This window comes from Mesocricetus auratus, unplaced genomic scaffold, assembly GCF_017639785.1.
Source record: "Mesocricetus auratus isolate SY011 unplaced genomic scaffold, BCM_Maur_2.0 Super-Scaffold_100001, whole genome shotgun sequence".
Lineage (NCBI taxonomy): Eukaryota > Metazoa > Chordata > Mammalia > Rodentia > Cricetidae > Mesocricetus > Mesocricetus auratus.
In genome coordinates this window covers 8,332,160-8,357,220 of record NW_024429187.1, presented here as the reverse complement: position 1 = coordinate 8,357,220, position 25,061 = coordinate 8,332,160, and the positions used below count along the sequence as shown (strand labels likewise).

Here is a 25,061-nt window from a genome sequence, read left to right as displayed (position 1 = left end):
AAGCTATGGTGGAGAGTAGGGAATTTACAATGCATAGGGAGAAAACTTAGGCTAGTGACAATAGAGATGTCGCCACTCTGAGGGTTGAGGTGTGGCAACAGTACCTGGATTAGAGTCAGTGGCCTTGATGGGACAGTGAAATAACAGGCAGTTGAAGAAGAACCCTGGAGCTGGGAGGCAGAGGATGAGCACTTGGACACCGCCCTCTGTTGTCCACGGAGTCTCCTGCTGGGATCATTGGTTTTTGTTGGAGGCTGAAACCAGAGGCAACAGAGAGTCTGGACATTGTACAGTGTCTCCTCCAGGATGGGAGCAGAATGAAGGCCGAAGTTCCCAAGAGGCAGCAGCAGGAATCTCCCATGATTATCTTCGAGTTGATTTCCTTCCATATGATTAAAATAACTGATAAATTGGCACTGTCTAAATTCTGTGTTTATTACAAAAACAGCAAAGCGAGATTATGATGCAGTGTGTGGCTCTCCAAACTGGGCTAATGATAAGGTTTTCAGAAATTATCTACTTTTCTTACTCTTTTGAATAGATAATGCATTTTGGGTTTAAAATAGGAGAGACGAAAATGATCCTGGAGTGAGAATGAAATCCCCATCCTCTTTCCCATGCCCAGTTTCTCTCCACGACGGAACCACTCCTAGTATCTTTTGCATCCTTTCAGATATTTCCCTTGAAACTAGAAGTAAACAACTATCTTTGGTTTAGTTTCTACACAAACAGCAGCACTTTAAACATGGAGGCCACATGCTGCTTTTGAGTTGTAATGGCACATCGTGGGCTGGTTCAACGTCAGTATGCATTAGAATGCTGGCTAAAATGAAAATAAACCACTTTTTCCTACCCATCCTTCATTGAGAAGAAAGCTTTGTCTTTATATAGTCAAGCCACCATACATATCACTTAACATCATTTTGTTTTGATGTGATAGTAATAAGGACTCCAAATTTGTTGTGAAAGTAAATGTACTTTAAATGTAAAAACAAGCCAGTTATGACTTGTGTACTCCTATAATCCCAGTACTCAGGAGGCCGAGGCAGGGGAATCATGAATTCTAGGCCATTCTATGCTATTTAGTTCTGACTCTGTCAAAACAGAAGCCTGTGAAAAGAAACAAGTAAAATATAGAAAAAAAAGAAGCCGGGAATTATATTTTGCATCTCAAATCAGTACCAACTTGCACATTTAAGGACTGTGTATTTGTTGATGTGGTTTATATGTGTTATTTTTTTTTATTTAGCTCCATGCTATTGAGAAAGCGAGTTGTTTTGGGCGTCTGTGTGTCTATGTATCTGTAGGTGTGAGGTGTGTGTGGTGGTGGTCATGAGTGTGTATGAGCATGTATGAGCATGCATGTGTGTGGAGGTCAGAGGTGAGCCTCAGGGATCATTCTTGGGGAGCTGTCTCTCTTTTTGCAGACAGACTCTCACTGGGCCCTGTGTCACACTAGTTAGAGTACTATGGCTGAGCAGTGAGCCCCAAGGCCACTCTTGTCACTACCTCCCAGTATCGCCTTCCTTTGTCCCTTCCCACTAAGCTCTCTCCAACTCCATCATTCATATTCTAGTTTTGTGACATCCACATATAGAAACTGAAGTTTAAGACCTGCATAGGAGAGGAAAACATACAGCATTCATCCTTCTGTCTCTGCTTAATCTTAACACAATAATTTCCGGTTCCACCAGAGTTTCTACAAATTTCAGTTTCATTTTTGCTTTCCTTTCCTTGAGAGTTATTATAATTACCTTCCAATTTTATGATGCGTTACAGATGTTTGTCTTGTTCTGAACTCAATCACTGCAGTTTTCATGTTCTTTTAAGAAAGGGTATCATCCTTGTGAGGGAAGGAGATATGTTAGTCAGCTTTCCCCGGGTGAAACGGATGCATGCATTAATATAATTTGTTAATGAAGAAAAAAGGTTTGGTATTGGAGCATAGCTTTAGAGACTCCAGTGCAAGATTGGTTGTCATCACTGTCCAGTTTGGCCTGTAGCAGCCAGTAATTGACTGAGTATTTGAAGGAGAAAATGTATTCTTTACTTTTAAGGACTTAATTTATTTTTAATTATGTGTCTGTGGCCCTGCGGGGATGTGTGCATGTGAGAGCAGGCATTGTGTGAGAGCAGATCCCCTGGAGCTGGGATTACATGTTTGTGGGCTCAGAGCTAGGATCCAAACTCAGATCTTTTGCAAGAACACTACATTCTCTCGACCACCGGACAAGCTCTGTAGGCCAAATTCATTCATTTCATAGCAGGTCAGGGAAGCGATAGAGAGGGAAAGAGAGAGGTTGATATAGAAATCCCCTACATGGGTGCACCCCCAGTGATCAAAAGACTTCCAACCCCTTAGAGTGTCTGCCATCTCCTAGTGTGTCACACTGAGGACCAGCTTTGAGGCTTCTGGTCTTTGAAGAACACTCAAGCATAAAGAACACCAGACATCAGTAGTTACACTGTAAACTTGACCAACTGCATATTTCATAGACTCTATACTCAGTGTCACTGACTATTTTTTAAGAAGGCTAAACATACACATTTTCAAAGACTTTGAGGGTTAATGCTCTTGATTACAAAGTGACCACTCATTTTAATATACTTTTCATTTGAATGTATATTTAAATTTTGTACACTAAATTCTAATCTGATGTCTTCAAGCAACCATAGCACAGATCTTAAATGCTGGCAATACTTGGGATACTTGGTCAGTTTATCTCCTTAATGAAAACTTGTGTTCAGTCTCATTGCTGAATTAAAATTATGTTTGTTTAAAGTTTTACATTTTAAAGCTTCGTTTGAATAATAAAACACACAGATAGAAGTAGAAGATCAATAACAGAGCTGGGAGAACAGTTAAATGGGGTATTTAAACAGGAAAATGCACAGTGCTGGTTTTAGCCCGTGAGGCCTGGGGCGTGTTCATTAATGCATTGTTCCTATTTTTTTCATCTGTATCATCTGCTCCATTGAGATCCCCTTTGTTGTCTCATTGTAACTCTGGACTTCCTCATGCAGGAAGTAACTTTGAGTTTTCTGCATTAAAAAAAAAAACCTAAACTAGAGCAGTAATGAAATAATGACACTGTGGAGCTGGAGAGCTGGATCAGACATTAAGAGTGTGAGTCTTTTGTTTCAGAGTACCCCAGAACAGATCCTAGTGCCTACATCAGTCACTTATAATTCCATGTCATTCTAGGTCTAAGTAATCAGTCACTTACAACTGCATGTCACTCCAGGTCCAAGTAATGTGATGCCCTCTTGTGGTCTCATGGCAACACATACAAAGATGGCGTAAACCCACACAGATGCACGTATATGCGCATGAATACAAGAATGAAACAAGTCTTTTGAAAAATGATTTGCTTGCTTCATTTTTCATTTGATTCCAGCCACATGTGTCTTCCTGCAACCCACTCCTCCCAAACTTTCATAGTGTGTGGACTCTGCACTGATCCTCTGTACAGATACGTAGCCTTTGCAAAAGAGATGACACGGGTTCTTAAAACTGGAAGTTTAGTTGAATCACCCATACGAAACTGGAGCTCTACCAAAAGCATGGTGGTAAGATACGGGTGATCTACCAAAAGATACCAAAGTTTCATGTGTCTTCTCATTATGCTTGGAGGCCATGAAATGGTGGAGAATAAGGCCATAGAATTAGGGACTGATGCCCAATTATCTGATAAAATGACTCTTAAACCCTCTTCCAACAAATGAACTATCATTATTTCAACAAAAAATAAAACTAAGAAAGAAAAGCAGAAAGAATAAAAGATAGTTTTCAAATCTTAGAGCTGTGTAAGAAGCCATGCATGATTCTATGTCATTTCACCCTCAAAAGAATCAAATTCAACTATTGATGTACTCAATATGTATTTATTGAGCAATATAGGAATTAGCTTCCTTCCATTTTTGCAGATGAGGACCCAGAAGATCAGAAAACTGAAATAAATTTTCTATGATCAAAAAAGTATGGTATGCCCTAGCTGGGACAACCAGTTGTTTAAACATAAAATTTTAATGTCACCCAGCGCTTGGATGTGATGCCATTCAGAATTGGAAGAACCAGTTGAGTCTAACTTTATTGCATGGAAACAATCAAGCGACTTCTTGAGGTCATTATTAAATGATTACCAGGAATCTCAAAGAAGAGACAGGACTGATGGTCTCGTCTCCACTTGTGAATCTCTAGTTTGGAAGTGATTGCTAATCCTGACCTTGAAAGTGAAACATAGGTGGAGGATGCTGATCTAACTTAAACACACACTATCTACCTTCAGCCACATACTCACTGGTAAGTACGTTATTAACATTTCATACCCAATGAGTAAACCATTAACACCTAAAATATTTATAAATAATGGAAAAACCAAGGTAACAACCAATCATGCTGTCTTCCCCATTCTAGGATTTGCTTCATTGATTTTTTTTGCCTCCTAGACAATGTTCTCTCAATGTAGGGGGCATCCATATACTGTTTCTTTTTCAAATTATTTGCTTTCTAAGTGCCGACTTTTCAAGTAAACTCAATTTTTCATTTGTTATCCTCAATCGCGACCTTTCAAAAGAACCAAGGAATCCATGAAAAATTCAACTCATATTTTCTCCTTCTGTACCAAGCTATCAGGCATACGTGAGGCTGGTGAGTTAGATGTTGGCTGTTGAAATGTAAAAACATGTATCAACAAGCAGTCTGTGAAAGCTGCCAGGTCTCTCTGTTTGTTAAATTCCTCTCACACTAAATGTCACACGTGTTCCCAACTTGTTCTGACACTTAGAATGTTTCAAAATCCTTTTCTCAATGGGTCAGTGACAAAGTTTGTATACACAGTGATTTTTCTCTTTTTATTTGACTCATTTCATGTTCTGTTGTTAAACTTTAATTAAAAACTCATAATAAGATAAGACTGAAGGAGGCCTAGCAAGCTCAAGTATGTCAAACACAGGCCTGATCATGGCAAAACCTGCTGGTGACATGTTTGCTGTGTTCACAGAAAACATGCAAAATCAACAGCCAAGAACCCAGGCTCTAAATTTACTAATATGTGATATAATCTCTTTTAAGAATTTATTCTACTTTACAAGCATGAGTGTGTTGTCTGCCTGTGTGTATGTCATATAGGCAAGGAATGCTAAGGCAAGGTAAGAACAAGGTGTCAGACTCTCTGTAACTAGAGTTACAGACAACTGTGAGCCACCATGGGTGTGATGGGAACTAAATCTGCATCTTCTGAAGGATCAAGTATTTTAACCATTGAATCATTCCTCCAGCCTACCATGACATAAATCTTGAATGCTAGAAATTTGGCACCAATTCTTAATCTTTCTAAATGACTGAGAATCATATTATCTGGATAACTAATGATAAACATACTAAGTGAATGTACAGATAATTGATGTTAACAATAACCATGGTAAATATCATTACAGTTAGTTTGCAAATGGTAACATTAATAACCAGAGAGGCTACATAATTTTCTAAGACCACAGAGCTAGTAGAGATTTGAATTAGTATTTTGACTTAAATATGTTGCTTTCCAAATCTTTCTTTCTTAGTCTCACAGTCTTTTTGCCTTTTACACTGATGCTAAATGTTTCACAATATGCAAGTGTTTGTTAATAAAGATGTGAAGAATGTCTGAACAGAAAAGGAGAATCGATGACTAACACAACGCTGCTTTGTTTTCTCTGTTTGCTTCAAGGGTACTTTCTTGCCTATATTTGCTGGAGTCTACTGGAATCCGTTTTTCTTGCTTTGTGGCATCAGAGTGTCTTCCCAGAGTTTTCAAATTCATCAACTAATTTCTGGTAGCGGTTTGCTGAGCATCAACTCCAGTAAGAAAGGAAACAATACGAGCCCCAATATCATAAATTCCGGGCGTCTATAACTCCCTGGGAAATGTACATAATACTGTGGCTAATTTGATGAGGAAAGTGATACACTAGAGTGTCTCCCAGTTTCAGATGACTAAGCTCAAGCAAGATGTGTCAATTTTGACATCCTGTCAAGAGTTGTTGACACATCAACAGACTGTTAACTCTCACGATGAGGCAGTATTTGTGCAAGCTGTTTGTCCTTTGTTGGTCAAGAATGAATTTTATACATCCATGCAAAAATAAAGGTTCTAAACTACTGAACAGAAGGATTTTGTTGAAATGTTCAAGTCAGAACATTTTTGTTCTGGTGTGATAAAGTTTTGGTGTAGCAAATATAACACAAATGAACTGCTGCAGACAAAGAAGTGGAGTGTAGCTAGTTCTAGTAACTGCATTAATTGTATGCAAATGAGATAGAAAACTAAACTAGAAGACAAACAAGAAACATCTCCAATATTGTCAAATAGTAGTCTTTTGATGAGCAAAGAATAAAGGTAACACAGGGCTTGGGGAGTAATGGGCTCATTTCTTAACAATACACATAGAACTGTGAATCTCCACAGCCTACAAAGAAAACAGAAGTGGGAGATAAAGAAGCCAGGAAAAGAGCCAGAAGCTGGTCTGTAATTTCCCAATGCTCCCAGTCCTGGTTCAGAAAATGCTATTTTGGAAGACCGAAAGCAGCTTCCTAGCAAGTCCTCTGTTCTGAGATCCTTTTGCCAAATTGCTCAATGTTTCCTTTTGTTTCCAAGCAGAGTTTTTTAAAGCCTAGTAATTAAATAAGTAAAACACCTCCTCCTGGACGTGGTCAAGTCAGCATGGCACTTAGGGCCCCTTGAAAGACTTTTGTTGCAGAGTGTGATATAATTCTGTAGAGCTTTTAAGACAGCTACCTCCAGTTCCAGGGACTAGTGAGTCTTATATTTCCAGAAGAATGAAATTGATTACCAGAACACCAAAGGGCAAACACCTAGAATAACAGGACTTGATATTATTAGTAGCTGTTCTATTAAGTATGGCAGTGAAGGTGAGTTACCCTGCAGGCGTGCAGTGCATGAGGTGTAATGTTCTTTTATCCATTTATCAGATAACTGGCTTAGCTACTGTTGACATATTGTATGAAGGGATCAGTCCTTAACAGTCATGACTCATTGTCATGGTACAAGAGAGACATAGGATTTGCTAACAATTCTCTTCAGACATGTACAAAGAATAGCATCTTTATCCATAGTAGACAGAAACTGGAAACAACCTAGATTTCCTTTAACCAAAGAATGGATAAAGAAAATGGGGTACATTTACACAGTGGAGTATTACTCAGCTGTTAAAAACAATGACATCATGAAATTTGCAGGCAAATTGATGGAACCAGAATAAAAAAAATCATCCTCAGTGAGGTAACCCAGACCCAAAATGACAAACAATATGTACTTACTTATAAGTTGATATTAGATGTAAAATACAAGATAATTATGCTATAATCAACAGACCCAAAGAGGCTAAGTAACAAGGAGGGCCCAAGGAGAGACACAAGGATCTCTTTGGGACGGGGTAATAGAATAGATTTCACAGCAGGGGAACTGGGGGAGGCTAGGGTTGTGAGCAGGAGGAATCAAGTGGGCAGAATGGGGGAGAAAATACTGGGAGAAACTACTGGAATTCGGGGGTATTTCTGGGTGGGGTGGAAACTTAGTGCAATGGAAACTCCATGGAATCTACTCCAGTAAACCCAGCAAAGACTCCTAGAAACAGGGGGTCACAGAGCCTGAAACAGCCATCTTCTGTAACCTGGCAAGGCCTCAAGTGGAGGATTTGGGATACAAACCCAGTCAAAAACCCTATGCCTAGAGTTTATCTTGGCTGCAGAGTGTTTTAGGACCACAGCCCAGCAGAATCCTCATCAAAAAGACCAGAGAAGCTTCATTCCCTCAACCAACTGAAGTGGATGCAGAGTCCCACAGTCAAACAGTAGGCAGAGCTCAGGGAGTCCTGTGGATGATGGGGAGGGGGCACTGGAGGAGCCTAAGGGGTCAGGGACACCACAGACTCAACTGACTAGGACTCAGAGGCTTGCAGGGGTCAGGAAGCAGGTAGAGGTCTGACCTAGGGCCTCTGCATAAATTTAGACTGAGTAGTTTAGTGCTCTTGTGAAACTTCTAACAGTGGAAATGGGGGGATGTCTCTGACACTTTTGCCTGCTTTTAGGACCCTTTTCCTCCTACTGGGTCAACTCCTCCAGCTCTGATATGATGGCACGTGCCTGGTCTTATTGTGGCTTGTTATGCTGTATTTCATTGATATCCCTGGGTGGCCTGCTCTTTTCTGAAAGGAGACAGAGGGGGCTGGGGCTGGGGGAGAGAGAAGGTAAGGGGATAGGCTGGGGATGGGGAGAGGGGAGACTGGAGTCTGGATGATATGAGAGAAGAATGAAATTCTGAGTTTTTAAAAAATATTTAGATTTCAACACTTTCAGGAGTGGTGATGTGTTTTGCGATAAAATTAGAATATTCTCACTGATCACCATGTGATTCATTCAGGATGGCACCAGATCCAGTGCTAACACAAGACAGGGGAAGTTAACAGTGTTATGAAGTTTATGGGAATGTTTTTCTTATTCAATAGGGACACTGCATTTTCTTTTGCTGTGTGGTAACATGGAACATGACACTAACTGTGGGTGTTTTATAACAATGAGGTCAACTAGACTATGGCCATGTCAACACACCAAGGATGACAGATCAGAAGCATGGAGGAAAAGACACCCAAACTACTAGTAAGAAATATCGACAGGCTTCTGCAAAAGAAAACTGCGGACTACTCCAATAAAGAGAATTCTATTATGTGATATTATTAATTTCTCATTGTCATTTCAAACCAATTCTACGAGGAGTTTGGGTCACTTATGACCCAAGACATCTCACAGTGAGGGGAGAGAGCAGAGTAAACAAATGTGTGTACTTAGTTGAGATCTATATTGGAGGTTTTTACAGGAACAGAGGTTGGACTTATATCCAAAGGGATAAGAGAGTGAGATGAGCCTCTTAACAGACAAGTGAACTGAGTGTACAGAATGTCTACCCAGTAGGGCAGCATCTGCAGCTCACGTGGCTATCCAAGTCAACAAACATTCAAGGCTTTTAAGAGGTTGAGCTTGCACCTTGAGAAGACTAAAAAAATATGTTCAAATATAAAAATAATGGAGAACCGGAAGTAGGCATCATTTCAAAAGAGAATATAGTATATCTCTTAATCTAGTAATTCTGAACCTTGTCACCAGGAGGGAAGGAGCAGAATTAATAAATTACCTTAGTTAGAGAAGAGCTATCCAAGAATTGAGCCTTCTTTGAGTTAGGGATAAATTTGTCTTACATAGCAATTATTCTAAGAAAAGTGAGTTAGGGATCAGGTTTTGTTAACATAAAGATTATTCTTGGAACAATGAAGAGGACAGATGGGCTGAAGGTAGGTGAGGGCAGAAAACAATGAAAACAAAGAATGAATTGTAGCAGTCAACAAGAATGTGGTGTCTGAGTCTTGTGATAACCTGCAAACTGAGGAAACAGGAGAGAAACCACAAACCAAGCTATGGTCATTGGAAACAACAGTCAGGACTTACCACTAATGCTACCTCTGTTTTCTTATTGGGCACCTTAGTGGCATAATGGATGTAACTTTTTTATTTTACATACTGATTATAAAGATTGACTCAGTCAAGGGTGAGAGATGGAATTCAGCTTGTGATATCTTGATCCAAAAATTTGGTCATATTTCATAACTATATAAATATCTAAATAATAATACATTCTCTTATAATTATATTATCTTAAAACAAAAAGTCAAAGACATTTTTAAAATATGCTTGTCAAGATGATTCTTTTAAGTTTTTTTTAACTGAAAAACTAGATAGTAGACTTCATTTTTGTCTCTTGAGACTAATTTAGTTTGTGAGGAGAAAAAAGACAAATTATTTATATAAAGGTGGCACTGGCTTTGCTTTATTCTCCTCTTTACAACTCGATTGTTAGAATTCTGGAGTCTTCTACAATGCTTCACCTGTGTGGTAGCAACTCTTCTGGGCTCACCAGATCAAACCACCCTGAATGTGTCCTACAGCCTCTGCTGTTAGAAGGGGCTTCACTACTGAATTCTTGCAGGGAATGAAGTAAAACCACTAAAACTACTTCAACTCGATTACCACCCCCCCCCATTCTCCTCTCTCCTCTCTCTGTCTCTGCTCCAGCCCCATTCTAGATCCTATTGCGCTTTCAAAATCTGGAGAAGCCTATGTTTTGAATCTGTCTCTTCCAAAATCTGTGTGTTGGAGATTTAGTTCCCAACTGGTCAGTATTAGGAGGTCACCATAATGGGAAGCTCCTGATCGGGGCTTATTAAACAGAGATGCAGGGGTGACTTCTCCTTTCCCCACTCTTCTTCACCTCATGCAGAACATCATCCTCTGTCCTCCATGATGCAGACTCCATGACCTTGAGAGTGGACACTCACCCATCAGGCACCAACTTGCCTACACTGAAATCTTGGAATTGGGCTCTAGAACTGAGAGAATGAACTTCTGCTGTCTCTATAGCAACAGGTCTAAAGAATCACATCATAGCAACAGACAGCTAAAGATGGGGAATTAGTGAGCTGTAAGATACAGCAGAGTGGGAAAGGTAACCCCAGTTCTCAGCTATCCATCAGATAATCCCCTCCCTCTCAGGCCTCTCTGCATCCAGCCATCTACTGGATACTCATTACTGCTTTTGTTTACATTTCATTACTGCCAACTCTGAACTAGACCACAGGAACTATTTTGTTTTAATTGAAAGTAGATTCTCTCATCTTGACCAGAGTTTCCCCTGCCTCCACTCCTCCTAAGTCCTCCTCTCCTGACCTCTTCCCAGATCCACTCCCCTCTGCTTCCCTTCATTAAAGAGTGGGCCTATAAGAGGTAACAATCATATACGACAAAAAAGAAAAAAGATACAGTAAACACGACAAAAGTTCTCATATGGAGGCTGGGTAAGGCAATCCAGTAAGATCAAAGAGTTCCAAGAGCAGGGAGAAGTAGAGACTTATTTTCCAAATTGCTTAATTTGATAGAATGGACTGATTTCACTGTCTGAGTACACTGTTATTTAGTTAAATAATTGTGTCTGTGAAAAACCTTAGGACGTCCTGATTTCTAAGACATGGGTACTAAAAAGTACAGATAGTACAGATGAAGTCAACAAAGAAAATTATCTTGTACTTACTCTATTGCAACTCATGGCTTAAGAATAAAAATCAGAGAGTGATCTTGGTTTTTTAAGTATTAACCACTTACTAAAAGAAAGATTTAATAAATGACCAAGTATCTGCTTCAGAAGTTTTTCAAAAGAGCTGGGGAGATTATTCATCTCTTACAGGGGATCAGTACTTAGTTCTCAGCACAATTGTCCCATAACTTCTGCCACACACAAACAGTGCCCTCTCTGGCCACTGCAGGCATCTGCACAAATGTGTTTATGCACAGGCACAGGCACAAGATGTACACACATACACGCAAATAAAAGGAAAATAAATCTTTTTAAAGCTCTCCAAGGAAACATTTATGGAGAGTCTTACAAGTACATGATAACAATGCCTACTTATTTAATGCAGAATTAAATGAAATCATCATTCAATACTTTAGGTCATCCCAAATGGCAACCTCATTTATTAGCTTTGGGGTGCAAATTTCAAAGTTCTCAATTTGTTGTTTTCTTTTCAGTATGGCTTCTAAATTAAGAAAAAAAAACTCCTTTCTAGCGTACCAGTTTATGACTGACTTGCTACCTATTTATCTATCTATCCACCTATCTATTATCTTTCTATCTATCTATCATCTATCTATCTATCTATCTATCTATCTATCTATCTTCAGTCTATCTATCCAGCTGTACTTTTTGGAAGTAGAAGTTGAATTGGGAGGAAGATGAGATATCATGGGAAAGATTTTAATCTCAGTTCCTTAATCAGATAGATAATTATAATCAAACAAATCATTTAAGTTGTTAAAATTCCTTTCTGGGTTAGTATATACCACTTAGGTTCTCATTTGCTTCCAAATCCTGTAACTTTACGAATATCTAGTCGTAAGTAGGTAGTTATTAGAAGACAGGAGTGGCTTTACACATAATGCAGTTTTGTTGGTCATTTTGTTGTCGTTGGCTAGAGCTGAGCCACAATAATTGAACAACTGGGCGTAACAAGGTTGGTTTTCAAGGCCTTCACTCATATCCCGAGTATAAAGTATGATATGGAAAACTCATGGTTGTGGGATAACTAGATCACTGTTTATATCCTGGTACAACTGCATAATGCAGAGGTGCTGGAGATGGACCAGGAAGTTTAGTTTCTCATCAGCCTTGGTCCAGGTTTCAACATCTGAGTTCAGTATGTGTCTACAAAATTCTCATTTCCACAACCTTTCACTTAACATGAAAGTAAATGTCTTACATGTCAATCCCAGTTCCCTCTCTCTCCCCTCCTCCCGCACCCCCACCCCCCCCGAAAATAAAATAAAATAAGCAGGTATGAAAAATAAAAAAACAAATAAAATAAGTGTTTCTACTAAAAAAAGAAAGTGAAAGTCATGGATCTTCAGGCATAATAATGGAAGCAATGAACACATTCAAGTGAATCTCTGTGTCTGGTTTTTGCATTGATTTGTGGTTTATTTTCAGACATACTTAATAACAGTAATTAGGCTTAAATGACATTATAAAATTAATTTGAAAAATATATGGCCTTTGAAAATATCTTTTTTATTAAAGAAACCACATAAAATCTTTGTCCCATAAAACAGAAATAAATCTGGAGAAAAAAAAATCAACTGCTCCTATGTAATGATGACTTCACTTGGAAGTAGTGCTAATGGATTTTACAGATTATGGTCTTACAAATAGCCACTGTTCTTTCTACATGTTAGCTAAGGTGGGGAAGGAACATTATTCAAGTGAGTTACTCATTGCACAGACTCTATTTGGTGTGTGATTTTTTTTTTGTGAACAGCAGGGTGAGTGGCGATTCCAGCAGGTCAATATTAGCTGACAGCCAGGCATATCTTTCCCTTACAAAAGAGTGAAGTGATATTTTATTATTTATTGCATTGTAAAGGTAAAAAGGTGAATTACTGGCAATGTAATGATTCTTGAAAGCAGAGAATGGAGGTTTTAAAAGCGCCTATTGATTCTGTATTATGTGTGCTCTACAGCACTGTGATAGCTCCCTCAAGAACAGCTCTTTAGTCTTCACAGTATCCAGGCGTCAAAGCAAAGAGAGCATTTACCTCCACGGTGAATTCATCTGGACACCTTTATCCCTATTTAAAACTGACAGAATGGGAACACACAGTTAGATTTCGTGATTTACTTAATATCTGGCCTTGTCCACCTACTTGCATTTGACATACGGAGTTATAGGCAAAAGGGAAGAATGGAAAGTGTTTGTTGGGCCTTTGCCATCTCTGTCCATACCTTATAGCTTCCTGTTGCCTGGATACTGAGATGGTAGCCTCTGGGCTCCTTTAAGTCAAGGGGCATGTTGCTTCATCTCTATTACTTCAATGTTGTTACACAAATGAACAAATTATTAATTCTTTGTAAACGTTGTATTCTAATAGATATTTTCATATCAGGAGAATGCTGATGGAGGGAAAATGTTTAACTCACAAGTAAGAGCCAGGGACACACAGAGTTGGCAAGGCGATGAAAGGGCCACTCCTACTTTAAACCACGGCGTGCAAAAGATTCATGCTATTGTATTTTGTTTATACTAACTTGATAAATTGTCCCCCAAGTCAAAATAAGGAAAGTGATAGGGTGATTGCTTAAATATGAATGGGGGGGGCGACAGGAAGCTGCATCAACTGGTAAGCTACAAGAACCTATTGAAAATTTCAAGTATCCACATAAAAAGTTGGACTTACCAGTAAACCTGTAATCCCAGCAGCACTGGGAAACCAGAGATAGTAGACTTCCTGGGGCCTGCTGGCCAGCCAGTGCAGCTGACTTAGCAAGCTCCAGACTTAGTGGGAGATTTTGTTTTGCTAAAATAAGGGGGTGGGGGAGAGTGACTGGGAAAGACATTCAACATGGACCCCTGGTCTCAATATGCATATCTCTTTCTCTCTGTCTCTCTCTCTGTCTCTCTGTCTCTCTGTCTCTCTCTCTCTCTCTCTCACACACACACACACACACACACGATAGATTTTGCATCATCTCACATGACAGTTAACATTTCAAACTCACAGGTCCTTTAATGCCGTGTGGTACCTAGAAAATCCTTTGTAATAGTAGTGGCCGCACTTTGCTTAATTCATTCTGATTTTCCTACCTGGTCTAGAGCATAAGCTGCATCCATTTCTTCCCTAGTCCTAATTCCTGGTGGCTGTGTCTGACTGGCTTATATCATCCTTGTTCTCCAGTGCTGCCTTCATTGGCTCCATCTATTGCCTGGCTCCTGGTCAGTCTCCTGAAGTTGCTCAAGCCCTTAACTCTTAGTCTTCTGTGCCATCAGCTCTCTTCTGCCCCCTTCTGTCACAAGCCTGAGTTGGCACATTTGGCCCAGACAATTAAGTCATTCACACAACATGAATTTATTGAATGTCTACAAATCACCAAGTACTGCTTCAGATGTTTGTTGTTTATTAGTAAATAAACACCCAAATAGTAATGCATGGTCTGATAAGAGCTTCTGAACAGAGATTCATCTCAGGCTGCTCTACTTTAAAGGGAGAAACTTTTAGCTTTTTCCATGAAGTATCTAAAACAACACTTGCATCAAGAGTTGGAGCTCTAAACACATCCACATAAACTTAGACTCAAACCGGCTCTTCTGGTGTGCTTCTGAAGGATTTTGTAAGTTCTATCTGTAACATGTTCCAAAGACTGTAAAAAACATACCGTTGGCCTATAGTTGTGAAAGAATTTGCACAGAGAAGGCAAAATGGTGCAGTGACTATCATTAGCCATCGCATATGCCAGAAAGAGAAGTATGTAGTTCAGCAGAGGTTGTGGGACAGTGCCTGTCAAGAGTCGCATACTCAGTGTGTAGTGAGATAAAATCAGGGAATAAAACTTATTCCCAGTGAAAGGGCAGTCAGAGCAAGATTTCTGGACAATGATATCTCAGATGAGCTAAGTATTTCCTATTGTTATAAAAATTATTGCATACTCATAGGTTAATGGGGAATGTCATTTTGCATATATGTTTCTCTTATTGGTTAATTAATAGAACATTGTTTGGCCAATAAAGGCAGGAAGATAGCCAGGGCAAGGAGACAAGGAGAATTCTTGGAAAGTTAGGCAGAGAAATGCCTGAAAGAGATGCCATGGAGGGATCTGGAGGATAGGACCTCAAGGTGTTCTCTGGTAAGATAAGGCCATGTAGAAATACATGGGAGCAGGTGGGACAAGAAGACTATAGCAACAATAGGTTACTTATAACAACCGAACCTTCTCACAGCTTTGGAAGCTGTGTTCATGCCATGGGGTCAATGGGGAGACCCTTCCAGTTACTGGTGGCTCCCTAAGTTTGGGTTGCATCAGTAAAATATATGCCCCCATCTTCCTCGAGCATTCCCTATCATGGTAGTATGTTCTGGGATAATGTTCTTGTGCACTCTAAAGATTTGTCCCTTATACTGGTTCAATAAAACACTGATTGGCCAGTAGACAGGTAGGAAGTATAGGTGGGGTGACCAGACTAGGAGAATTCTGGGAAGAGGAAAGTCAGAGATGCAGTCAACAGCGAGGCACAGAGGAAGCAAGATGAGAATGCCATACTGAGAAAAGGTATCAAACCACGTGGTTAAACACAGATAAGAATTATGGGTTAATTTAAATTGTAGGAGTTTCTTAGTAATAAGACTTAGCAATAGGCCAAATGGTTTATAATTAATATAAGCCTCTGTGTGTTTATTTGGGACTGAATGGCTGCAGGACCAGGCAGGACAGAAAATCCATCTACAGGAGTGCTTTTTTGATGCTTATATTCTTTGATGTAGGACCACCATGACTATACAGAGTGATCCCATGCCAAAACCATTTTTCATTTTCATCTCCAAATAAGGTCATAATTCAGTTCCTCAGGCTTAAGAAGTAGACACATGTGCTTGGGAGTCACCAGTTGTCCTGGTTTGCTTAGTGACTTCATAGAGGAAAGGGTTAATTTCACTTACAGATCATAGTCCCCCAAGGAGGGAAGCCATGGCAGGAGCTCAAATCATGATTCCAGAGGTGAGAACTGAAGCAGAAACCATGGAGGTAGGCATATAACTGGCTTGCTCTTCCTAGTTTACTCAACTACCTTTTTTAAATAGCCAAGGATACCTACATAAGGAATGACCACTGCAGGATGAAGCTCTCCTGCATCAGTTAGCAATAATGAAATGCTTCACAGACTTGGACATAAGCCAACCTGATGTAGGCAATTCCTAAATTGTGATTTCCTCTTCTCAAGTATGTCTAGGTTGTGTCAAGTGAACAGAAATGTAAGCAGTCCATCATACCAGCCAACACTTCATTAGGAGCCAGATTGCTTCCTGTTCCAAATGGAAAGGACATTGACGTTTAATTTTCTATAACTTTAATTATTTTCTCAAGAGTGACTTCCTAGACATTAACCCAGATATGCTTTTTTTCACATTGAGAAGTAAAAGCCTTCCAATTTCCCCAACCCAAAGCTTCCTATCTATTCCCTATTATAGAATGTCCCATTCTATGTTATTTTCTATCAAAACATCAAGAGGCTCACTTTTCCTTTCTTGGTCATACTTGACCACGTTAGTTAGGCATTTCATCACAGCCACAACGGAAGTGACTCCTACTTTCCTCGTGGGTCTGAGACATCCTCTACTCATCCTGTGTCTGCCCTTCTGCTAGAAAAGCACCATAGCAACTGCAAGTCAATTTCTTTTCACAGTGATGCTTGGTTGTCATGGTGGCGGGGTTCACTGTAAAACTATGACCTCATGTTTCAGTGTCTAGTGAGACGACCTTGGAACAACAGTGGATAGACACAGCAGACAAGGGAGAGCTGCTGCAGACATACAGAGTTAGAGCGCTTGGCAAATGAAGGGTTATGTTAGTGTGGAGCAAAGAAGACTCCTCCAGAGGCCAGGTGACTAGGAAGAGGCACTGACTTCGGTGTGAAATGAACACGTGGATCCCAGAGAAGCAGCTGCTCAGCCTAGTGGAAAACCTCATTAACTTGACGGCTGTTGCATTTCTGCTCATTCTTTTGGTGTTTATTTATTAAAATCACAGGACATTACTTTTGTCAAAGGGGCCCTAGCTTCATTCTTTACAACTTACCCCAAATATTCTACATAAAACACCCTCTAAACATTAGGTACCGCCTGTATTTAGTGCCAAGATGTCTTAAACACAAATACATTTTTCCTGCTTCACCTGTCCATGGCTTGTGATTCTCTAGTTTTTTCTTGTTTTAAAAGGATGACATTTTCAAATCTCCTTGGTTGCCTTCATCTTCCCCTTTCTCTAGTTTCTCAAGTCATCCCTCAGAAATGAGCAGTCTGTCTGTCGCTTACATTCCTCTCTATGTCTTCTATCTCTCCATGAGTTCAGAGGAAGAGAAATGGGTTTCATGATTGGTTTTTTTTATATCATAACATCGAGAAAGGCTACCCCCTCAATGACTCCTTGGGAAACACTGACATGACTGTGTTTCTGCAAGCTGGCAAACCTGACATTGATTTACACCGTCATCTGCAGTCACTGTAACTTTCACAGCACCCACTTCTAACAGAGCAGTTTAGCAGATGAGTGACTGACTCAGGCAGCACAGGCACTCATCAGTTAGATGAGTCCTCGATGTTCTATTCTAACTTTTAATAGCCTTTTCAAAAAAGTACCTTGTTATCCTTCACAGACAGCTGTATTTCAATTCAAGTACCAAACCTGCGATTACTTAACATGCACTCATTTCAATAATGCATATTAGGAAAAAGTTTCAAGGTAAGCAAACAATGAGCTGAGTGGAGTCCCAGTCTGAGTGCCTCAGGAAACATCACAAAGTGTATCCCCTTAGCTTTCTTCAGCTTCTGGTACTCAGGAAGAAGCTGGAAGGACTTGACCCAGCACTTTCGTAAGAGTCTGTTTGGCGAAGGGCCAAGCATCCTACGTCTTTCCGAAGTTACATGCTGGAGGAAGCACTCTGCATCTTAGATTAGACACTTAAAATGGAATGAGTAGCAAGTCGTATGTTGACTTCTGACAAGTTTCTGTGACTGTTTGACCCCTTCAAGGGGAGGAGTGATATCAATAGGAACAACTGAAACAGGAAACTTGATTCTTCAAAATGATGATGGTTTAACATTTTTTAAAGTTAATTGAGGTAAGTAGATGATACTGTCACACTATTTTTTAGAACTGAAGAATGTATAATTCTTATTATATTACTAGGCCATTCATACTTGTACTTCTTTTTTATTTTATTATTTAAATTTTAAATAGCTTGCTTCAAATGTCAATCCCAGTTCCCTCTCCCTCCCCTCCTCCCGCACCCTCTATCATCCCCCCAGCCTCCCACCCTATCGCCACTTCCTTCCACATAGGGGATATCTAGAGTCTGTCATGGCAGGGTCCAGGCACTCCCCTAAGAGTCTAGGCTGAGAGAGCATCCCTCTTTGTGTTATGGACACACGAAGTCCATTAGTATGCCAGGGATAAAAAATGATCCACTGCCCAGGGCCCCATGGGACCGGTCCAGACACACTTGTACTTCTTTAAAATAAAGAAGAACTTACGTTATGAGTTTGACTCTGCAAGTTCCATTGAGAGAAAAGATGGAAGAACAGCATAGACATAAAACCATGGGCTCAACAGTGGGTGACGATGGGGATGATAATCTCCTAAGTAATTCTTATTTCTCTGTTGCTGATGTTCTAAATTTATGCTTAGGGAAGTCTTACCAATCTAGAACTTCTGAACAGAAATAATCCGGTCCCCATGTTCCATTGGTTGTAATTCATAGTGCATAAAAGCATTAAAAAACTATATGCTTCCTATATATCCACAGTACCAGAGTTATATTTGTCTGGAAATCTTCATTGAGTAGACACAACCACAAAATCTTTCACCCATCTTGTAATCCTGATTGAATTTAGCTTCCTATTAAATAATAGACATTATAGAAAAGGAAGCACTTAAAAACTATGAGTTAACCTGTACTCTTAAATAGAAGCACTTTCTCTTCTGGGCAAGATGGCTGACAAGAAGCTGCCCGTATGGGAGACAGTGAACAGGAGGATTGGTGGAAGAGACAGAAGGGGAGGGATGGGGAGGAGAGGGGGAAGGATGAAGAGGGGGAGAGAGGAGGAGGGGAAGGGAGAGTGAGGTGGAGGGAGAGGCAGTTTTAAAAATTCACAAACATAGCTCAGGCTACTGACAATTGCAGAGAAAAAGACAGGTGACCCAAGAAGCCAAACATCTCCAGCCAAGTGGGGTGAGTGGGGTAAGGGGCACTCCAGGCAGCCTTGCTGAAAAAGGATTGGTAGTATCACCCTCAGCACAAGTCCACAACCCATAGGAGCCCCCCAGTCAGCTGCATGTTTTGACAAGACAGTGATTCCTTTGTTGGATGAGTTATCAGTGGGCAGGCTTCCTGCTTTTTCCCCTTACTTAATGGAGAGCAGAGGACCAGGGCCACCTTAAAGAAGCAGTTATTTGTCTGAAGTTGACCTAACCCATGGGAGGGTTGGGTGGAGCTAAAAGCAAGTGTCAGGAAGCCTCAGTCCAACATGCCACAGTAACAGGTCAAGAGATGGCTTGAGGCTGTGCAATAAATAAAAACATACAGCAGCCATTTTCCAGAGTTCGACGTTCAGCTACGTAGAAGCAATAAACAGGAGAACCCAGCTATGTCTGCTAGGCCAGTTTCCCTCTCCAAGATGCACTGCTCTTGCTCCCCCAAGATGTGCTGATCTGGCTCCCCCAAGATATGCCAGACTAGCGCCCCCAAGATGTGCTGATGGTCTAGCTGTTTCCTAGTTGGCGTTCTAGTGTAGCTCCCCTCAAATGTGCAGCTCCCTTCAGCTCCATTAGGTTAGTTCCTCAGCTCTGTTAGTTTAGCTTCCCTTCCAGCCAAACTAAAAGTTGACAACAGAAAACTATTAACAGTCAAGCTTGCCTAGGGGACTGGCAGACATAATAGGGTCATGCACCTAACAAACTTAACATAGTGTATAATGGAGAGATGAACTCAGACATGGTCATGGTTAATAAATGGACAAACACGGGAGGCAGTGGGAAACATAAGACTTGGATGACACGTAAAACTGTGTCCTCCTGGCTGCTCAGCCAATGAGGAAAGTAAGGGGGCGACTTGAATTTGGCTTATAAAAACTCTGCATTTAATACGCACGCCTTTCCATTCTGGGTTAATAGCTGAGTATGCAAAATCATGAAGCAAACTGCCTTGTTCTCAGTATTAGGAGCCTCCAGTTCTTCTGTTAGGAAATGAGGCTGCATGTTTCTCCCAGAGACAGTAGTAGGTAGCAGAAAGGTCATATGTTGACAAGCTGAAACGTGCAAGACCTGGGGGGCGTAGCTCAGCCAGTGCAGTATACAGGAAAACACCAAGCCCACCCTTGGTTGCAGGGAGCAGATCTCACCAACTGAGAGTAATACTGGAGATTGACATCCCAGAGCCAAGGTCTGCAGGAAGATCAGCCTTTGGATCCATCTCTCTGTAAGGCCCAACTCCAAAGCTCTGACCACGTACTTACAACCCACAGCTGCTTCGTCTAACCCCCTAAGTTATACCTAACAGCTCTAGAAAGACAGTAGGGCTCTCTGCTTGCACACATCTCAACGCTCTGTTTGCTTCATATCCCCAATACATTTGAGAAACACTCACAACCAGAACTCGAGCCATCCTAGAGGAATAAGCAGGTGAGTCTCAGGAAGGTGACAACACCCTTCAAGCCCACAGATTGCAAAGCTACATGTGACTGCAGAGACCTCTGGTATACAAAGAAGGGAAGATAACGAGGAAAGTCAGCTGTTGGAGACCTTGGAGACTTGGCCAATACAGTCTAAACAAAGTCATAAACCACAGAAAAGACCAATGTCCACAGGCTGAACCATGCCCTTCACCGCTAAATTTCCACTGAAGTTTCTAATTTTTTATCATCACACATAATAACCTGCTCCCACACATATTTTGTTTTTCCACTCTTCTCTTCTACACATCTTTTTTTCTTCTTCATATATCTTACCAGTATTTTTACTTTGTGATCCTTAAACTTATGCTTTGCATTCTTTAAGACATTTTCTTCCCTTTATACAATCATTTTATTGTGTTTATAGGTTCCTTTCATCATTGGCCAGTCTTTTTCCTTTCTTTTTGTTTGTTCTTTCCTTTTTCTCTTTCTACACTTTTCCTTTATAATATACTTTTAATATTTGAACTTCAATCCCTCTTTTAGTCTCCTCTAACCTCCCACTCTTATTTCTCTTCCCCATCAAATCCTCTCCACACATCTCCTTTTTGTAGCTTGCTTCTCTTCTGTGTCCCTTTGTGTGACGTACCTCCTTCCCATTTAGCTATTTAGCACTTCTATTTCTCCCTTTTCTGTGACTTCCTTCCGTTATTTTGTTTATTTACTACCTCCTCATTTACCAGTGGTAACTTGTAGACTATTTACTCTTCCTATTTTCTAGATCATGGTCTTTGGGATGAAATAGTGGGTTTTAGTTGATTTTGGAGTGTAATCCTTTATCTTACACAAGTCAGGGTTGATGCTGATACAGCCCTTTGTTTTATCTTCACTGAGCAGAACTAGGGATTGATCCCTTATGAACAGGCTACCATTAGGGTCTCCAAATGAAACCATAAGCACTATCCAAAATATCAGATGCAAAATTCACAACAGAGAAACACAAGAGCTGTGGGAAAGTAGGGCAACATGACTCTTCAAAGATGGTAATGCCTTAAACACTTTAAGTAGGTGCAGGACTCAAGGATGCCAAATTAAGTCAAATGTCAGATGATGAATTCCCAAATATTTTCTGATAAAAATGATCAATGAACTGAAAAGGGATTCTTATAAGCTCTTTAATTCAACCCTGGGATTAACAGGAAAATCAGCAACATGGAGAAATAAGTTAGAGAACATTACAATATGATGAAAAGTTGATAACAGGGAAGAAAACTGTAGCAAAGAAATTGAGATCTTGATTACAAACAATGAAAACAAATAGAAATGTTGTAAGTAAAAGCATTGATGAACTACATCCAAAGCCAGTAGGAGATGAGACACTAGATGCAATTGAGCAGTAATAAGCCTTCTCACTAATAAAAACCTCAAACCAGATGGATTCACTGTTGAGTTTGACCAAACCTTGATGAGAGAGAGGTGACATCTACATGCCTCAAGAGATTCCACACAATAGAAAAAGAAAGGTTATATAAATTGCTCTAAAAGTCAGTATTATCCCAACAAAAGAACTGGATTTTGACAACCCAAATCAAAAAACAAAATAAGTGCAATCTCCCCAATGAACACATATGCAAAATCTCTATAGAATTTTTGCATATAACATCCATCTAAGGAATCTAGGTTTGAATGGGTGTGTATTTTTTATTCTGTGAAATCAGAGAGGAGTTTACAAGGAGGACGAGGGTAAGAGTTAAGAGGGACGTGGCAAACTGGGAAGATTGCAATACATGTGATGTGAGAGCAGAAGGGAATACTACTGGGGGAGGAAGACCAGCAAGAAGGGAGCAGGAGGGATGGGGAGAGTAGCAGGGGAAAGGGATTACCAAGAAAGAGTAATGGTGCATATGTATTAAAAATATCATAATAAAACCTGTCATGCTGTACACTAACTTGAAAATAAGAATGAACAACAACAAAAAAGAAAAATGAAGAAGTCTTCTAAGTAAATATGAATTATTTGTGTTGATAAATATGCTTATATAAATGTTACCTCTTTTGTTAGGCATATATAAAGTTTTAAATAGAGTTGTAAAAGTAACTGACAAAGATTCAAAGTTAGTCGAATTTTCAGTGGACAGTAATAGCAATCCAAGGTAAATGATCTCCTCCTCACCCTGCTGAGAGAACCTGGGGACTTGGAGGGACCTGCACCTGTGCCAGCCTTACCAGTACAGACGGTGGGCCACCCTGATGCTTTGCAAGGAGCGACGGAGCAGGAGTTCCACCAAGGGACTTTCAAGGGTCCACTCAAACTTGACAGCCTGCAGTGAAAGGTAAGAAATCCTTTGTTTTTCATCAGTTACAATAAAAAGAAACAACAACAAAAAACAAAACCCACAACAAACTACACAGGGACTACAGAGGCTTCAGACAGGGTTATGGAAAAATAACGGGAGCTTTTCAATGAAATATTGATAATATGCTTGACAGTTTGTTCATTGCTGTACAATGGCACAGCAAACATTATACAATTTGTCTTCGCATGGTCTTGTTTCTCCTCCTTATTTATGCTTTTGGAGTATAAGAAAATAAAAAAGTAAGTGGTTGGTAAAGTTCAACCTTGCCCCATGGGAGAATCCTGGCACAAAAATATCATGATTAATGTCTGTGGCCTATAAAATGGTATGGTTAAGCAGTAGACAGTTTTACTCACTTGCAGATCAATTAACTCCCACTCACAACCAAGACCGAATCCCCAACTGATTTGTCACTATTAATCTGCAGATACTGAAGCCTTGCTTAAAAATTCAAAGCTGATGGTGCTGCCATAATCCATTCCTAAACCATTCTGTCCTCTCCATCACGAACAGCTTTTAGAGGCTGATACTCAGTCTAATCAAAGACACAGACAGCAGTGGCAGTTCCCGATGTCCTTTGGGACCTCATTCAGAAATCCACTTGCCCTCTGCAGAGATTCAACCTTCCCCAGCATGCAATTGGGTCTCCTCTAAATATATATCTGAATATATCAAACAGAAATCAAGTTCTCTCCCTAAAGATGTCCATTTCTCCATTTCTGATTTTTCAGTCTATTTGTCACACACACACACACACACACACACACACACACACACACGCACTCGTGTGCGCACACACATAGAGAAACAACATAGATAGATTAGATAGATAGATAGATAGATAGATAGATAGATAGATAGATAATTTAGGACATGTTTTATTCAACAGTAGAGATAAAAAGAAAAAGTAGGGCTGCTTATCCCACATCCACACCTGAAGGAACTCCTCAGTATGCTACACATGTCAAGCATAGGGAAATTTACAGATTCCTAAAGTGTTAAGAGTGAGATGAATCCAGCAAACTTACACGAGTCTCATGCTGGTGGAGTGTGTATAGAAAAACCTTGAGCACCTTGTCAAACTTCAGTCATAGGCTCCTTTCTCGAACATACTATGTTGACTTGAGCATAGGATGTTATGTCGTAAGGGTGAGCATATAATATGGCCACTGAGGCAGGAGCTGGTCCAGAATATACTTCCAGGTCTGTCTAGTTCCTAGAGACTAGAAGTTAGAACTCACAGATTGACTTCCTTGCTTACAAACTTATTGCCTTATTGCACCCAATGGTAGAGTTTTCCTCTCATACTTACCATGTGGTATACAGATGATCTTTTTGGGTATGTGACGTAATTCCCAAAAAGTAATCAACAGGGGAGGACTTTCAGATCTTAGAAAGTTTAAAGGCTAGGGTGGAGCTTGCATTTCTTAAAGTAAACTTCATAATACATGTGATTTTCTCCCTATGTTTTGTTGTTTAGCTACAGTATTACTTAGAACATTTTATCAATTTCATTTTCAATTACAGCACAGATAGAGCTTCTTTCAATTTTTATTTCTATGTTTGCTGTATTAAATTTTGAGTGCACTTCTTATGGATCTGGTTTTATTGGAATATGGCTCTCAGTGGGGTTCTTAGCACCATGCATACTGATTCTGATTGGTATTCAAGTGAGTTCATTCTATAGGTAGCTTTGTAAAATTTCCTGTTTGAGTTAGATATAGCATGCTGCCCATATCTGAGGCATGAAATGAACAATGAGCCCATGAATTGGATTCATCCATTTTCATTTGAGGGTATTCTTTTTCTACAATGATGTCCTAACAACTCAAGGGAAATCATTACTATATGGATTGTGTAACACAGCAACCAAACACATCTATTTTTTAGCT

At 40.0% G+C, this 25,061-nt stretch overlaps 1 protein-coding gene and 1 long non-coding RNA gene across 2 annotated transcripts in view; one reads left to right on the top strand and one right to left on the bottom strand.

Moving 5' to 3' along the window:
* Positions 1-25,061, bottom strand: part of Pik3c2g (phosphatidylinositol-4-phosphate 3-kinase catalytic subunit type 2 gamma) — a 334,840-nt gene that overhangs the window by 175,739 nt on the left and 134,040 nt on the right. The window contains exon 18 of the mRNA XM_040743461.1: positions 23,039-23,133. Within this exon, the coding sequence (XP_040599395.1) occupies positions 23,039-23,133 (95 nt within the window). The remainder of the gene's footprint in view (positions 1-23,038; positions 23,134-25,061) is intronic.
* LOC121139688 overlaps positions 16,102-25,061 on the top strand; it is a 32,535-nt gene continuing 23,575 nt past the window's right edge. Inside the window, exons 1-2 of the long non-coding RNA XR_005876588.1 lie at positions 16,102-16,172; positions 22,944-23,145. This is a non-coding gene — a long non-coding RNA (uncharacterized LOC121139688). The remainder of the gene's footprint in view (positions 16,173-22,943; positions 23,146-25,061) is intronic.